A 17,817-nucleotide genomic window follows, 5' to 3' on the forward strand; every position below is an offset into this window, starting at 1 on the left:
TTGCATCTGGCATTTTATGTCGTGGGCTATATAAGCTCACTTTGTATGATAAGTGTGGGTAGAATTTGCAAATGTTGTTGTGGATTCTAAGGCTATTTCAGATGCAAAACTTTAGCACGCAGGTTTTGGACATGTGAATTTTGCCAGTTTACTGTGTTTGCAGAAATCTGATATGGTTGCTTCTTTGTTGCCTGTTGAAGCACCTATCAAACATGTTTGTGAAGGCTATATTTTGGGTAAGATGCAGCGTTCAAAGTTTCCAAAGGATGGTTCAGTTAGGGCCACATGCAGGTTGCAGCTTGTGCATAACGATGTTTGTGGGCCCATGCAAACTAGGTCCTTGGGCAATTACCTTTACTTTGTGACTTTCATTGATGATTACTCCAGGCATGCATGGGTGTATCCGCTTAAAGAAAAGTCTGAAGTATTTATGTGCTTCAAACAATTTTTGGCTATGGCTGAAAATGGCTCGAAATGTACTATGGGCACCCTTCGTTCCAATCGAGGGGGGGGAGTATATGTCTCATGAATTTAAGGCATGCATGGGTGTATCCGCTTAAAGAAAAGTCTAAAGTATTTATGTGCTTCAAACAATTTTTGGCTATGGCTGAAAATGGCTCGAACTGTACTATGGGCACCCTTCGTTCTAATCGAGGGGGGGGAGTATATGTCTCATGAATTTAATGCATTTCTGGCTAGTCGTGGGATAAAACACCAATGTCAATGCCTTATAAACCTCAGCAAAACGGGTTGCTGAGAGGAAAAATAGGCCACTTATGAAAATGACATGATGTATGGTCAAAAGTCAAGCTTTGCCGCATTCGTTTTGGCTTGAGGCCATCATGTGTGCTACTTATGTACTTAACAGGTGTCCTACAGAAGCTTTACAATCTATGACTCCATATGAAGCATGGCATGATAGAAAGCCTTCTATTGAGCACATGTGTGTTTTTGGTTGTTTGACGTGTGCTTTGGTGCCACAAGCGTAGCGCAAAAATTGGATGATAAGGCTATCGAATGTGCTTTTGTTGGTTATCATGCTGAAAGCAAAGGTGACAAGTTGTATCATCTGCTGCAAACTAAGCGTACCTTGGTCTCATGGGATGTCATGTTTGTGGAAGATTCTGTTCAGCCCTTGGTGTCATGTACTAGAGACAGTAACGTAAGCTCACGTGACATTTATGACACTTTATTGCCTCTTTTCAGTGGTGGAAGTTCAAATTTAAATTCCAATGAGGAAAATGTACAGCTAATGGGGTTTTTTAAAATGTTACAGATCAGTCTATTATTGGTGTAGATGTACATGATGTACTTGATGAGAAAAGAGCTGAGAATGAGCAGGCTAGAGGGATGCCAAAATGGTTTGTGCATACTTTGTGTGACAGTAAATTGGATGCACCTTTGTCTAGTCATACTCGCTCAGGTTCTCGCCATGCATCTTATGCATCAGATTGTTATGCTTTGGCTGTGTCTATCTTACATGATGTTAACCTCTATCTTTTGATGAAGCACAAAATTCAGAAAAATGGATGGGTTGCCATGCAATCAGAATATGACGCACTTATACAAAATGTTACATGGAATAGATATGATTTGCCTCCTGGAAAAAAGGCCATTGATACAAAGTGGGTTTACAAGTTGAAACACAAGCCGGATGGTGAGATTGATCGCTATAAGACTCGACTTGTTGCAAAAGGTTATGCACAACAGAAAGGCATAGATTATGAAGAGACTTTTGCTCCCACTTATCGTATGACTATTGTGCGTTTTGTATGTGCATTGGTAGCTCATTTTGGTTGGGATGTACATCAGTCGGACATTGTTACTGCTTTCTTGAATGGTGATATATTTGAGGAAGTTTATGTAATGCGGCCTCGCGGTTTTGTCAAGAAAGGACAAGAGGATAAAGTGTGCAAATTTAACAAAGATTGTGTGGGTTGAAGCAATCTCCTTGTGCTTGGTATGAGAAGGTTGACACTCATTTGGTCAAACGAGGCTTTTGTAATAGTCCAACAAAAAGCATGTAAGTAAAGCATGAGGGTGATGTACTTCTCATTTTTGTTCTCTATGTGAACGATTTGCTAATCACTAGACCAAATGATAGACAAATTTCTGAATTTAAGGCTGATTTGAATGCTACTTTAAAGATGAAAGATTTGGGTCTATTGCATCATTACTTGGGCATACAGTTTAAGCAGTGTGATGGTGGTACTGCCTTGTGTCATGCAAGTTACATAGAGACATTGCTATGTAAGTTTGGACTTGAGGATTGCAAACCTATTGCCACTCTCATGGAAACATGTTTGAAGTTAAGTCTTCATGATGTTGGTGATCCTGTCGATGTCACTCTTTACCAATTTGATGTTGGATGCCTCATTTATGTATGCAACATGAGGCCATATATTCAATTTGTGGTCTCACAGGTCAATAGAGTCATGCATAGCCTAGGGTCTAAGCATTGGTAGATTGTCAAAAGGATTTTTTTCTACTTGAGTGGCACTTTACATCTTGGCCTGTTTTATCCCAAGGGGGGATCATTGACGCCAGACTTACATGCTTTTTCGGACTCAGAATGGGTTGGTTGTTTTGATACGTGTGTGTCCACAAGTGGTTTTTGTCATGCTTGGCAGTTCATGTATCTCATGGTTGAGCAAGAAGCAACCTAAAGTGGACACTTCCAGTTGTGAAGCTGAGTATAGGGCAGTCTTCACAACTACGTTTGAGTGTGTATGGCTTAGATGCATTACGACTGATTTGGGTGTTGGACATGACACTGCCAACACTATCTACACTGACAGTCAGAGTGCATTGGCAGTTGCGAGAAACCCAGTTTTTCATGCTCGCACAAAGCACAGTGAGGTGTATTACCACAATGTCTGGGAGAGGCTCTCAGCAGGAGAGAACAACTTGGCTTATACTCCAACACAGGACAACCTTGCAGATCTTTTCACAAAGGCATTGTCTTGTGATGAGAAGTTTGAAGCTTTCTGCAAAGCTTTGGGCTTACTCCCCTTTGTGGACTGGTCATGTCCTCACGGCACGACACTTCCCTATACTCTATGTGCTAGCTCTCGTTCACCGCATCACTCCCAGGGGGGATTTGTTATCATATACATGTGGTAGTGATGTGTGTGAACATACTTAGGACCGTCGTGACATTTTTTCCCTCACTAGGAGGTTTTTCCCCCCGTGCATTGTATACACGCCCATCACTCTAGGGCTAATTTATCTTTCCATTGCACACTAAGTAATACACTCTTTGTTGTGTGCCTTGAGCTTCCTTTGTCTTCTCCAAGCTGTGTTTGTTTTCCTGCAACCCTAATTCCAACCAAAGACTTGAATCAAGTGGCCACAAAAAACTGGTCGAGAGAGAGGTAAGTTTTATGGATCATGTCACAAAGATTCCACCACCTGTAGAAAACACACACATGACAGGGTTGGGAGCACTAGGATTTCCAAATCCTGAGATGAGAGGAAGTCACTTGTTAGAACCAGGACCTATGAGAGGTGTCTTTACAGGCGTTACAAGGTCCATGCCACACCACATTGAGCGAGGAATGCTATATATGACTATGAGAGGAGGATTGAGAGTTATACCCACTAGAACGCCAACACAAAGTATATGAAAAAGCTTTCCTAGGGGCTCCGAGAGTGATGAGATATTTGGATGAGCCAAGGCCCATACGTCCGTCTCAAGTCGCAAAATACAGGGCATCAAAGTGTAATTGATTTTCCCCATGCACATTTTGGATCGTTTAAACATGTGTTGAGACCCAAATTCGTCAAAAAATATCACATTCAGTTTGAAGGATTTGGGGAAAAGGCATTGCCCTTACATGGTTCTAATCTTTGAAAAAGGAAGACTATGGAAACATAGAGGCGTTATTGCAAGACTTTGTAGAGGAGTTTTCTATGTGAGGGATTAAGCACAATATAGTTTTGCAATTTCATTCTTTCAAATAGAAAGACAACGAGAGGGTACGAGAGGTTGCCCTACAATTTAAGCAATACATCGAGAGATGTTTGTTAGGAGAGAAACCTCAAGAGGATTGCTGCGACCCAAGTAGTTTTACTCATTGAAGGGACCAAGAATGAACACCTCAAGAAGGACATGCACTTGAAGAAGTGTGAGACATTGGATGAGGTAACGAGAGAAGTTGTTCTATTTAGTAGACGATTGCAAGTTCTAAAGAGAAGTATCACAGGATGTTGATACTACCTCTTATGATTCATGCTCAAGTGCTAGTGGTGCAAATACATCAAGGATGACACCAATGTAGCAACCACCAATGGATACTGAGCAGCTTGCAAATGAGCTTGTGAGGATAATGGGACAAAAGTTGGGCCTTCAAAACTAGAGAGTACCGTCCTTGAGACGTTGCTTGACATGTGGAGGAGATCATCCAACACAGTAGTGCTCCATGTTGCCACATACATATTCTCGATAGAAAAGGTGTGCCATTGAGAATAAGTGGACAAATCATGCCACTGAGGAATGCTATTACAACAAAGGTCAAGTTAGGGAGAGGCCCTATCAACCAACCTTCATACCAGCCTAATGCACCAATGAATCTTCAGTATCAACAAAATAGGGCAGCAGCACCATCGTCGAGATATGCATCAAGACCAGCAAATCCACAGCCAGGAGTTGAAAGACCGAGATCGATGTTGGGACACCATCCGCCATTGCTGAGTGAAAACCAGCCAGCTATGAGGTATGTGTATCCATACCAATACCCAAAAGAGAAAACCTTAGCGATGATACAATCGTATTACAAAGAGAAAAGCTATGGGTATCACCATGCATACGATCCTAATCCACCAATGATTATTGAGTCATATGAACTTGAGCATCTCGATTCGTCCTCTAGGAATTCTCACTCAAGAATGAATAGCGTATCTCCGAGTGAACGGTTTATGTTCATTCGGGGAACATTAATGTTCGTAGCCAATCAAGGAGAGGCATATCCCCATAGGCCATATGCCCAACAACGAGACAACACAAAACCCTAGGACCTCGTTCAAATGTGACGGAGACCATTTAGCCAAAAATTGTTCAACCGACCAAGCTAGTGCTACAAACAATGTTCCTAATGTGAATGAAATGATTGCATGCATTGTGGCGATTGTGGATGAAAACATTTATACTGGGATTGCCCTCAAAACCGAGATAAGGAAGGAAAAGCAACAATGAACATTGTAGAGGTCTTACCCTCTTCAAATGGTTTTGATTTAGATGTGAAAGTGCCATTGAAGGTGGTAATGAGGGCGCAAGCAAATCAAAAAGCTACAAGCAAGCGAGCTAGTGGTGACTCTAACAAGTCCGCGAGTGTGAATTCTATAAGGAAAGCAACGAGGAATATAATTAGAGCCCAATATCATCAGAAGCTAAATGTTGTTTTAGATGAGCTATCACAAGCTCGAGAGCAATCACAACAAATGACAAAATCTTCATCTAGTGGCATACTAGAAAAAATACTCGAAATTAAACAAAATCCAAGCGGATTAAAGCCAAAAGATGCAAGTTTAGGAGGTTTTGTCTTATTGGATAAAACTTCAAGCCATTGGAAGCAATCCTCAAGAGTTCTGAAGCGAAACTAGACAACCAACAAAGGATGGGGCATCGATGGATGACTTACCCAAGCTGAGATTGGAGATGTGCAAAAAACTAATTGAGACGGCTCAAGCACTTATGAACCTCCACTAGCTATGCCAACCCAAGCTAGGATAATACCTCAACCACCTGTTGATTCTACAGAAATGGACGAGAGAAAGGAAGAAGGCTTAAATGACGCGGCTGAACAAGAAACAATACATGAGACTAAGATTTCAGCTGGTTGACAAAACGGGGTTTGAAAAAAGAATTCAAATGAGAGAAGTGATAAAAACAACAAAATAGGGATTCGACACCCTCTAGGATTGGGCATGCAACTCCTTTGTGGTTCAAGTGGTAGCGAACACAACATATGAATTTGTCTTTCATATGTCTCCTATTGTGCCAAAAGTCAAATGTAATTGGCCTCAAGAACTTTGGGATGCAGTTAGGAAAGCTAGAGATGGTGGTCATTAGTGGGAATTGACATCTATTAGCAGTTGATCTTGGCAAGGGCATGATGGACTTCAAAATGAAATCCATGTATGGTGACCAAGGAATAGAAAGATCAGAAGATAGTAGAGAAGAAACCCTTAAGGGTTTGCCTTCCTACTTAGGAACATATGAGGAAAGATATGATGTTATGATCCTACCATCACAGAGAGGAGCTCATAAGCCAGTCATAAATTCTCAAGGATTGCAAGAATTTATGTCAACATCGATGAGATGTACATTGACTGAGTTGAGATGCTAAAAGTCAAATTTCAAATGTGGAGAGATGTCGATAGATGTTTTGAGAAAATGAAAAATGGACAATACTGTTGAGACCATACGTCAAGAAGTGGAGGAGTGAAGCAAACCCAAAAAGGATGCTAAGCCATTCCAATAAACAAAGTGAGTGATTATTAGGAAGGTGAAGATGGAAACGCCACATTGCCTATAGAATATCCAGGAACAAAAACCACAACTATTCTAAATAGTGGTGCGGGTGTTGCCATAACTACTAAATTTCTTTGGGAAGAATGGGAAAACCTGCTCTTAGGCAGACATGAATGAATTTACAACAAGCTGACGGACATTTTGAGAAACCTATTGGAGTTTTAGAGCATGTAGTGGTGACTTCTTGTGGAATTGAGTATGAGCATACATTTGTCGTAGTAGATTTTGGTACTAAGAATAACTATCATGTTATTGTAAGAAGACCGTTCATGCGCCAATTGAAAATGATTCAAAACTAGGGATATGACTATATGTACTTACGTCACATGGAAACCAGTATGGATCAACATGAGGGACCATAGCTACAAAGATATACGTAAAACTCTAGTAGAAGAATTTGATTTGGCTACAAAGATATACGTAAAACTCCAATAAAAGAATTCGATTCGGTTGCATAATTTGAAATACCAGCATGGCTAAATTCTAAAGCTGTGGAGCTTTTGAATAAGAAAGCCTTACAAAAGAGGAGTTTAAGGGGGGATATGTCATTTAAAGATTTTGATTATATACCTGAACTTTTCTTAGAAGAGAGAATGGAACCCTTGGAATGGATTCAAATTTTGGTCACTTTAGATGTGTGTCGATGAGATCACCCTCACAAAGTTTATTGACCAAAATGGTACGAACTTGATTCCATTTTGCATGATAAATTGGTGGATTCAAAAACAAGATAATCATGAAGGAAAAATGGTTGACGATGTGGCATTGGAGTTAAAACTAGTGGGCAATGAGATTTCTATTCGGGATCTTGGAAGTGTTGAGGATGAGGGAGCCGCGGTCACTCACATGTCAAGACACAATGTGTCATTTTAATTTTCCCTAGGCCCACTAAATATACTCTATACTGGCTTTCTAAAACTAAAACCCCCCATTCACTGAAGATACCCAGTGGATATTCTCTGCGCTCCCCCTTCCCCTCCCCCTTTCCCGTCAGCATCCTGCCAAACTCATCAGATAGAGACAACTCTCTGCGCAACGACGTCTTCTTTTCCCTCAGCGTGGCCGTCTATTGCCCTCCCTCATCATGCTCCTCTACCTCCCCCTAGCTGCCTTCGCCAGCTCCTGCCTACAGCCCGAGAAAATCATCCCCCCTCCCTTCCCAACCTTGCTTTGGGGATAGACAACAAGCTCGTGCCGTGGCTTAAAAGCCGGCAATACCCGCCATCTCGCAAGCCTGCTCGGAGAGAGAGAGAGAGAGAGAGAGAGAGAGAGAGAGAGAGAGAGAGAGAGAGAGAGAGAGAGAGAGAGAGCACCACGCCACCCTCCAGCCTTACTGCTCCCGTGCTTCTATTGACTGCAGGAGAGAGAGAGAGACACAAAGCTACTCCCGACGCTTATAAACACAACACCACCATCCACCGCCTTTGAAAGAGCTTTCGAGAACACCCGCGCCCGTGGGCGGTTGGTATAAGTCGCTAGAGAGAGAGCTAGAGAGAGAGAGAGAGAGAGAGAGAGAGAGAGAGAGAGAGAGAGAGAGAGAGAGAGAGAGAACAGATATGAGTGAGGAGAAGAAGAAGAAGAAGAAGAAGAAGAAGAAGAAGAGAATTTTTAATGTCGTGGGAAACTATCCCAATAGACCTCAAAGATCTATCCGCACTCACGCACACACCCCCCCCCCGCCCCGCCCCCCAACACACGCCCGATAAGAAGCGAATTTTTAACGTCGAGGGAAACTCTCTCAAGAGACCTCAAAGATCTATTCGATGAGTGTTGAACTCAAGACTTGTTGGCACTGCCTGCAAGCAGGTAGTGATATACGCATGGTGCCTACCAAATTGTGTACACATTTTTTGAGGCATTCTTTTAGGCTTTTTAGGCTATTTTTTAGGTTTGCTAATAAAATTAGCGTATCTTTCTCTCTCTCTCTCTCTCTCTCTCTCGCTCGTCTGCACTCTCTCTAACAACAGGTAGTGCCGCCGTGCCGTCTGTGCGTTAGTGTCGGCTTGTTATTCAAGAGGGAAATGGCATAACCGTGACTTTCCTTGGTGGAAACAGCATCTGCTCTGGATTCTTGGCTTTTCCTATTTTTCAAAAACGACCAGACATATTAACAATTTTACAAGTACAGGCGGCACTGTTAGATTCAAGCATGGAAGCTCATCTCCTATCGCGCCACCTGCACAAGGACGACGAAGACGACCAGGAAGGAGGGGCTAGGGTTTTGTACAGGGCTACCTTCAAGGAGAGGGAGGATGCTGTAGTCCGCTATGAGAGCACGCAGTGGGTGCTCCTCTCGCTTGTTTTGCTGCTTGCGTGGGGCGCCGGCCTCTTCATGCTTCTCTATTTGCCCTTCAGGCGCTATGCAGTCCGCAAAGATGTACAATCTCGCAGGCTCTACATCACCACCAACGCTATTGTTTACAAGGTGGGCCCTCTCCTCCATCTTTTTTGATGTCTTTAATACTGATCTAGGATTTATCCCTCAGGCTGTCAGTTTGAATTTATATTGCGCTGAAAGTGATGGTTACTTATTATCAATCTGTGCTTCTTTCCTTTGTAAGTGACTCTTTAGCTTGATTCAGTACCTCTGACACATGCCCCAAAAGATGAGGAAAGCCGCCAAGCATGGAGAGGGATAATTCTCTTGAATAGGCTGAGACAATGCAAAGATAACATTTGCTGAAATTTGAAGGAGATCCAATGAAGATTTTCCTAAGGTCAGGACAGATGCTACACACATAGCTATACACGTAGCACCTAGAGGAGCGAAATAGTGGCTGCCTTGGAGAGATCACTAGCACCATTGGAGCCTCTCCTAAATTTTTTTCATAAAGTATGGTGTGCCTCCTAGTAATAGGGCACGACGATCCGGAAGTTACTGAAAATGTGAAATGACATGAAATATCATGTAGTGGGTGGCAAGTCTTGGACAACAATTAAGCGACAGAATTGTTTGAGGCTAATAAAAGATGACAAGCTATGAGCTGTTAGATGTGGTTGCTTTTCAAGGCCAAGGGCCTTTAAATATGTAAAGGGGGTCTCTTTTTGGCATTCCAGATTGCAGGAAGCATAGGAGAACCTGATTGTTGTACCTTGATTGAAGCAATACAAAAGAAATACCGAGAGGGGGCCCAGGGTTTCGAGACCAATGCTCTCTACTCCACCACTCTCTCACTCTCTCTCTCTCTCTCTCTCTCTCTCTCTCAGAGTTCCGTTGTTTTGAAGTGCTAAAAGTTTGTGCCAATCTGTTCTTTTTCAGTGGGCACATGGCCTCATGGTTAAATTTCGAGCACTAGTGCCTACGTGGCACTAGTGAAAGTTATTGATTTTGTTGATCTTGAAATTTCCAATGGGAGCACTTCTGCTACATAGGCAGAAGCGCCTCGAAATTTATCATCGCCCGGCATGTGGTGCCCTTCCGTTATAGAGCGTCAAATTTGATACATTTTCTGGATTCAAAGATACAAATAAGGCGTTTTTCATTATTCAATAGTTCGATACAGCTTTCTCAAGAGGCCACTTATGAAAGCTTCTAAAGTGAGGAAGAAAGCCTCTCGTTTGAAAGGCAATACACATACTTGGTGGTCGATACTCTTGTTGCACGGCAGACACCTCGCAATTTGGTGGGGTTCAAGTCATTGTGGTTCACACCAAAGTACGAAGACAAATTTTTGAATCCTCTCAAGATGACAAAGAGCGACTTACTTTGTAACGGGATGGCAGCACGTGCCAATGGAAACAAACAAACTGAACTACTTTAAGCACTCCAAATAACAATTGAATTGAAGGAGATGCACGACACATGAGACAGGGAGTGATGGAGTTCCACCCCAAGAAAGAACTGGCTCCAAACCTTGGTGCCCCTTTCGGTATTTCTTTATATTGCTTCAACTCAGTATAAGCCAGTAGTCTATCCTTTGCACTCCTACGCGAAGACGTGCCAGAGACTGAGCCCATGGCACATATTTAAAGGCCCTTGGCCTCAAAGAGCAGTTTACATGAAAAGCTTCAAGTTCAAAAATCACATGGTCTAAAAGCTTGCATGGAAAAATTGCCAGTGCAGATTACGGAAATCTGTTCACCTACCACGTCAGCGTGATATGCGGGATTCCGTACGGGTGCAACGTCAATAATGTCAGCGCGATTTGCGGGCTTTGTCCGTACAGTAGCTGCCATGTCAGCATGAGGCCACGCAAGTCTTCTGTGTGTGCGTTGCTTTATTTTATTTAGCTCTAGGCACTTGGGTCCCATCGCACAGGGTCCCATGAGTTGGTGAAAACTTCTTTTGTTGCTTCTTCTTAGGGTTTAGGCGCCTCGGTTGGGATCTATAGGTCGGTTCAAGTCTTCAATGGCTTGACACGTCAACAATTGGTGACATCCCCCCTTGAAAGAGTAATCAGCCGTGATTACCGTATATTCGCAAAACAACTCAAGTTAGCTCAAAATTTCCGAGGGTCATTTTGAGGGACAATCATTTTCTTCTCATTCCATATTGGAACTCTTGATATCCTGGGTCGTGGACTTTCCATCACTTACCTAGAAAATCTCATCCAATTAGGAGTATATTCTCACTCCATGTTAGAAGTCTTGAAAGTCTGGGTCGTGGACTTCCCATCACTTACCCAACCAATCTCATTCAAAGAGGAATATTCAATGGTTGGCACATCACAATGCAACACAAATGCCCAGATATGCCTGTTACAAGACATAGAAACATACAACCGCCGATGAACACTCCCCTTGCAAATATGGGCCACAAGCTGTTCAACGACTCCGTCATCACTCCTCCCGCAAATAACCTAAAAAGATCTGGGCCATGAGATATAGAGGCCTTTTTTTAGCCAAACGTGCAGACCGGAGCATGCATCGTTTTGGAGGTGTTGAGAGCAACCACGACTCAGACTTCTTAGTACTCCCCACCTAAATTACCATCCAGGTCCGGGCCATGAGTAACAACAACAATACTCTCCCTGCAAATAACCACAAGGGTTTGGGGCTATGAGTAACAACAACAATTCTCCCCCCCGTAAATAACCACAAGGATCTGGGCGATGAGTAAAAATAGCACTTTTGAAACATTCAATACTCCCCCGCAAATAACCACAGGGGCTCAGCCATGAGTATGAGCAAGCATTCTCAAACATCAATTCTCACCAATCATTGAGACCAATATTAAAACCAAAGTCAAACAAATTCAAATTGGTACCAAGATAGGTTCAGAACATATACCATCCATTTCAAACAAAGCCAAAACAGGATCACCAATCAAGTCCTCAAACAAAATTCAGAAAAGTGCTAAATTCAATTGAAAAAGCATTCTCGATGTCAGTCGAGCTCAAAAGTCGATAGCGCTTACGTCCCGAAACGTGCGCCAAAATTAGGGTTAGATTTCTTCCATAAGGTTGTAGTCGACTGCAGCATGATCCATAAGCTCTTGAATAGTCAAAACAGGGCTCGACAGACAATGTTCCTATGGCGGTGATGGTAGCCCCAAGATATAGCAATCACATTAGGCCTCCAAAATTATCGGTTTGAGAAGAGAGACCTGTTGAGAGATATCGAAAAATTTCAAGTTGTAATCTGCTAAGGTTGCCGTGGCAAGCATTTCAGGATACCCCACTCTACTAGAAGCTGCACTTTGAAGAAAAATGTCGAGTGTGATGTATCTTTGGGCAAAAATTTTCTTGAAAGCTTGCCAAGTCCTTGGAGCGAGTGGCTTGGTAGCCATAGACATCCACCACTGCATAGCACTGCCTTTGACACTGCCTTTGAGAAAAACGGTGGCTCGAGAGGTATTTGATTCTTCTGAGTAATTCCCCATGGCTTATGCCCTTTAAGACAAAGCGATGAAGACGGGAGCACGCCCGATGCGCGATGGACTAAGGGTGGGAGTGGGTGATAAGTTCGAGGCAAGAACGGAGTCCGCGGTAGGGATGGAGTGCCTGATAAGTCCGGGGCAGGGACAATGATTCTTTGATAAAATTTCTGTAAAATTTGGAAGCGCCATCTTGCTCTGCCTCCTCTTTGATAGGACCGGTATGCTTTCTGTCACAAGACGGGCACCACGTGCCAATAGAAAAGAACAGACTGAACAGACTTTTAGCACTTCATTAACAATTGAACTAAGAGAGAGAGAGACGACACGCGACTCGGAGTGGCGGAATTCCACCCCAAAGAGTATTGGCCCCAAACCTTGGCGCCCCTTTCGGTATTTCTTTATATTGCATCAACATAGTACAAGCCGGTACTCCAGACTCTGCACCTTCGCCAAGAAGCATGCCAAAGAATGAGCCCTAACCTCATATTTAAAGGCCCTAGGCCCTAAAAGCAGTTTATAGTAAAAAGCTTTCAAACTCAAAAGCATTTGGTTCAAAAGCAAAAGCCAAAAAGCAGCTAGCGTAAAATCCAGAATTCCGTACAGTTGCCACGTTAGCAATCAGCAAAAAATGCGAAAATCCGTACAGCATGCCACGTCATCAGCCAGCATGATTTTCGAAAATTTGCCACGTCATTAGCCAGCTTCGCAATTCTTGTGTGCGTGTGAGTCCTGCTTTAATTTAATTCTTTATGTCACTTGGGGCCCCATCGGAGGGGGTCCCCATAAGTTGGTAGGACTTCTTCTTCTGCTACTTGTTCTCTTAGGGTTTAGGCCCCTTGGCCGGCATCTGCATGTTGACTCCATTCTTCAGGGCTTTGACACGTCAGCAATTTGTTACACTTTTAGAAATGCACACGATTGGATCTTTGATACCACTGTACCGGGACGGCACCACGTGCCAACGGAAGCGAACAGACTGAACAACTTTAAGCCCTTCAAATGACAACTGAATTGAAAGAGATGCACGACACACGAGGCACGGAGTGGCGGAGTTGAAAGTTCTACTTCAAGAGAGCACTGGCCCCAAACCCTGTTGCCTATTGTTTCAACTCAGTACAAGCTGGTACTTTGTCCTCTGCACTCCTACGCAGAGACGTGCCAGAGACCGAGCCCATGGCACATTTTTAATGGCCCTTGACCTCCAGAAGCAGTTTACATGAAAAGCTTCAAGTTCTAAAAGCACATGGTCCAAAAGCTTGCGTCGAAAAGCTGCCTGCGAAGATTACGGAAATTCGTACACCTGCCACGTCAGCACTGTCAGCACGATATGCGTATAGGTGCCATGTCAGCACTGTGAGCGCGAATTTGCAGGCTTGGTCTGTACAATAGCTGCCACGCCAGCATGAGGCTACTCAAGTCTTGTGTGTGTGTGTTGCTTTATTTTATTTAGCTCTAGGCACTTGGGCCTCATCGGACCGGGTCTGATTAGTTTGTGAGAACTTTAAAATTAGGCCCACTCAGCGAGGACTTGTAAGTTAGTGAAAACTTCTTCTGCTGCTTCTTCTTAGGGTTTACGCCCCTCGGCCGGGATCTGCAGGTCAGCTCAGGTCTTCAATGGCTTGACACGTCAGCAATTGGCGACACACTTCCAGTTTGCAACCAGAGATTTTGGGACACTTTAGTCTTTTCTACCTGTAGCTTCTTTTAAGGTGGTCTCATTAAAGGAACAGATGGAGGTGTGACGTGAGTGCGTATAGGTGCCATGTCAGCACTGTGAGCGCGAATTTGCAGGCTTGGTCTGTACAATAGCTGCCACGCCAGCATGAGGCTACTCAAGTCTTGTGTGTGTGTGTTGCTTTATTTTATTTAGCTCTAGGCACTTGGGCCTCATCGGACCGGGTCTGATTAGTTTGTGAGAACTTTAAAATTAGGCCCACTCAGCGAGGACTTGTAAGTTAGTGAAAACTTCTTCTGCTGCTTCTTCTTAGGGTTTACGCCCCTCGGCCGGGATCTGCAGGTCAGCTCAGGTCTTCAATGGCTTGACACGTCAGCAATTGGCGACACACTTCCAGTTTGCAACCAGAGATTTTGGGACACTTTAGTCTTTTCTACCTGTAGCTTCTTTTAAGGTGGTCTCATTAAAGGAACAGATGGAGGTGTGACGTGAGTGCATCTTGGCGGCTATTTCTGACAGAGACCGCATCTATCTATTCTTGGGGCTTGCATTTTGCAAGTCCTGGCTAGTCTCTACATCAGCCCTATTAAGGGCGACTTCCTTTGGTGCTCAACCTGGGCCTTTACCCAACGCTTCCGTGTTCTGCCGCCAAGAAAGAGTTAACAAATCCCTCTTCATCTGCGTTTTGGTGAAGATGAACCAATTATTCTACAGCTGCATCAACGGGCCCAAAGGTTTGCAGCATTAAAACATCCTCTACCCTCTTCGTCTTCTGCTGTAAATTCAGTTATCAGATCTGATCATATTCAGTTCTAGAAACCCCCATGAGCATCCGTTAGTAGCGAATGGCAGTAGCAGCTGTGGGCACTGGGATCTATAGCTGGAGCGACTGAGGTCAAAGAGGGTGGGGGGCTAGAGTGTTCCAGCTGCCCAGCAACCTTCATTCTGCAGAAAGAGCTGAATCTTACAGCTTGCTCTCTGCTTAGAAGCTGAGAGGCATAGTTTGATCAAAGCCCATTTTTGGTCCTGCTAAAAGCAGGTTGCAGAAGAAGGGAGTGATAGGCGTACTCTGCTGGCGGTACGCATGGATGGTTACAATTAGGTTTTGCTGGTATTTGGAACAGCGTCACCATGAAACGCGTTTCGGCAGGTAAGGACAGGTGAAACGTTTCGGGCTTTGAAACATTTCGCTCACCAAGTGAAACACAAGCCGTTTCACTAATAACAAGCTACCATAGTTTTAGTTTCAAAGTCACTAATCGCACGTTTCGGTCTCACGTTTCACTGTGCTCTCATTTTGGACTAAAACGTTTCGTGGTGAAATGCCGCATTTCAGGGTGAAACGTTTCGGCCTTGAAACGTTTCGCGGTTACGCTGATTTGGAAGGGAGGCCGTGTGCCACATTTATTGCCACGACCTGCACGGCGGCCAGTCCATAACAAGACAGCCAAGTATATCTAAGGGATTCAAAGTTCCTGTAGCAGGACCCTCTTGTGGATCATCAATATCATCTGTTACTATTTCATGCCATTAGCTGTAAGTAGTGGGTTTGCGTATGCTGGGGGACTTGAATTGTGAGATAATAATCATCAAAGAGCTGGTTAATGAGCTTTTCTTACTCATGGTTGCTCTTTGTAGGTGGAAAAACCTATCTTCTTTCCGTGTTTTGGAGTAAATCGACGAGAGAAGCATATACTTCTTTCACTTGTCACTGATGTTGCTATTGAACAAGGTAGCCTTTTTGTTTACTAGGGCTAATTTTAATAGTTCAATAATCATTAGGTCATTCCTGTTCGTAATTATGAGAGATTAATCAGGGTTTTTGCAGTCTGCTTATGGCATTCATTCTATCAAGATTGAGAATGCCAGTCGAAGAAAGCCACCTCCAGGAGATGATTTGCAAATTGTAGGGGTGGACAACCCAAGGATGTTCAGAAAGGTGGTTGAATGAAGGGACCCCTAGTTAAAAGCTGGTCAGGTTTGCTTACTGTTTGCAAGTAATATGCATCTCACTAGAAGGGTCCGTGTTTGGTTGATTGTGAGTGGCAGGTGGTGCTTATGGCACTTTCAAATCTAAGAAGAGATCGGGGGCCTAGCAGAGGGAACGAGGCAATGAGATCATTGAATAACGGTCACGGAGACCATGAACAAACAGCTTATGTTCCTGAAAGGTCGTCGCACAATTGGGCATGGCAGCAAGGGACGGGTCTGTCGTCTTGGCAGGTATATCCAGGTTTTGTGTCTGCATATAGAAGGCTGATCTGCCAAGTTGAATGTTGTGGTGGCTTCACTTGCCAATTACAGGAGTGTTCACAGAAAACTTGTAAATAGTTACAATGCACCTACTAAGTTTTGGTCTGTTATTTCTTGGTTTAGTTATAATAATAAAAAAACTGTTAATTGTCAATTAGCCAATTTTATCAATCTTTCAGACCAATCATATCAATCTGTTTAGAAAAATGCTCTACCCAGTTCTCTAATGATTCTTCTTTAAGATGTCATATTCTCCTGTGAATCTGTTTAACTTTCAGTCGACCAATTATATCAATCTGTATAGAAAAATGTTTTTTGTGACACCGAATTACACCCAATCGTCTAATACTTCTTCTTTTAGATGTCATATTCTCCTGTGAATGAGGTTCCTTATGAAAGTCCTTCCATTGTCCCTGGAGACGTCATACTACAAAAACTTGACGACATTGGAAAGTCGATCAAGGTACATGCCAGAACATACTGCTACTTGGTTTCGTTTGCTCAATTGAATCGATTCTTATCGATTCAAGTTTCCATGCAGAGAATTGAAGTGCTTATAGAACAGCCACGGCTGCGGGGAGTGGATTCAGCATTGTTGTGAATGAGTTTATAAGAGGTTTTCAACTTTTACTGTCGACTTTGCTGTGTGGTAGATTATTAGGAGGCTTGAAACACCTTTGTCATTAACTTATTGGGACTCTATTTGAACGTGACTCGTCCTCGCTGTGAAATGGCTGTCGTGTATAATTCACTCTCATACCCTTAATATTAGCTAATTGGGCCTTTACATGAGGGTATCATGTCTCTTTTATCTCGCTCTCTTTATTTTAATGCCATTGTGTGTCAATTGAATGCTCATGTGCCATGGCTACATAAGTACTTCTTGTGTAAAATAGGTTGGAAGGAATACTTTTACCTTTCATAATTAAAGAGGTAAGATGAGAAAGGCATTTTATGAACCTAATTAATCATTGATTTAGGTGCAGGCTTTCATGTTACTCGTAATAGAGAGTGGTTCTTTACTTATGACAGCAGCAGACGTAACTGCGTACAATGCGGATCACCATTGACACTTTCCCTTCCAGGGCTGGGAAGAAGAGGAGAGAGTTTAAGGTTTTATGTGGAGATTTGGGGAATGAGTATCCCTAGATGGGAGTTTATATGACCTTGGACTTTCAACTCCATCATTGATTAGTGATCTTAGTATTTTTGTGTGGTGTTTACTTGATGAGTAGAATTAGAGAGGGCTTCTTTCTTTGTTGTGCTGTCACTTGAGACTGACAATAGTAGCTATGGTGTAAGTGCTCTTGATAATTCTTACAACAAGTAAGGTTGGAGTAAAGTCTTGTCCTTTAACAAAGCTCAAACTTGTACTTCTCAAGTTGCTGGATCTATGCACATAGCCTGGATCAGCCAGCGAGGCTGGCTCGGGTTGTGTTTGTCATTTCGCTTTGGCTGCCCAACCTGTCATCAATGTCCCGAGCCCCGCATAGTCCCAAATTCAACCGCACAACCTGCACATGGGTCATAGCGTGCCCT

The 17,817-nt window shown here is 43.3% G+C and overlaps 1 protein-coding gene across 3 annotated transcripts; it reads left to right on the forward strand.

The window, feature by feature from the left end:
* The first annotated feature begins 8,440 nt into the window (after window positions 1-8,440).
* On the forward strand, window positions 8,441-17,535 carry LOC147423479 (uncharacterized). Of its 3 annotated transcripts, none has more exons than XM_086501772.1 (7): window positions 8,441-8,957; window positions 15,664-15,757; window positions 15,843-15,964; window positions 16,075-16,248; window positions 16,640-16,741; window positions 16,820-16,894; window positions 17,259-17,535. In XM_086501772.1, the coding sequence occupies exons 1-6, from the start codon at window positions 8,682-8,684 to the stop codon at window positions 16,877-16,879; spliced, it is 828 nt and encodes a 275-aa protein (XP_086357898.1). In that variant the 5' UTR covers window positions 8,441-8,681; the 3' UTR covers window positions 16,880-16,894; window positions 17,259-17,535. The 3 variants fall into 3 exon arrangements, with proteins under 3 accessions (XP_086357898.1, XP_086357899.1, XP_086357896.1); XM_086501773.1 differs by having other exon boundaries at window positions 17,265-17,535; XM_086501770.1 differs by lacking the exon at window positions 17,259-17,535 and having other exon boundaries at window positions 8,444-8,957; window positions 16,820-17,075.
* The last annotated feature ends 282 nt before the right edge of the window (window positions 17,536-17,817 follow it).

Source organism: Adiantum capillus-veneris, chromosome 26 (assembly GCF_014529385.1).
Source record: "Adiantum capillus-veneris isolate H3 chromosome 26, ASM1452938v2, whole genome shotgun sequence".
In the NCBI taxonomy this organism is placed as follows: Eukaryota; Viridiplantae; Streptophyta; class Polypodiopsida; order Polypodiales; family Pteridaceae; genus Adiantum; species Adiantum capillus-veneris.

Excerpts from the sequence above, each read along its gene's own strand:
- LOC147423479 (XM_086501772.1), top strand. The coding sequence starts at position 8,682 with ATGGAAGCTCATCTCCTATCGCGCCACCTGCACAAGGACGACGAAGAC. Across the intron at positions 15,965-16,074 it reads ACCCAAGGATGTTCAGAAAG|GTGGTGCTTATGGCACTTTC; the intron begins GTGGTTGAATGA and ends TGTGAGTGGCAG. Across the intron at positions 16,249-16,639 it reads CGGGTCTGTCGTCTTGGCAG|ATGTCATATTCTCCTGTGAA; the intron begins GTATATCCAGGT and ends TTCTTCTTTTAG.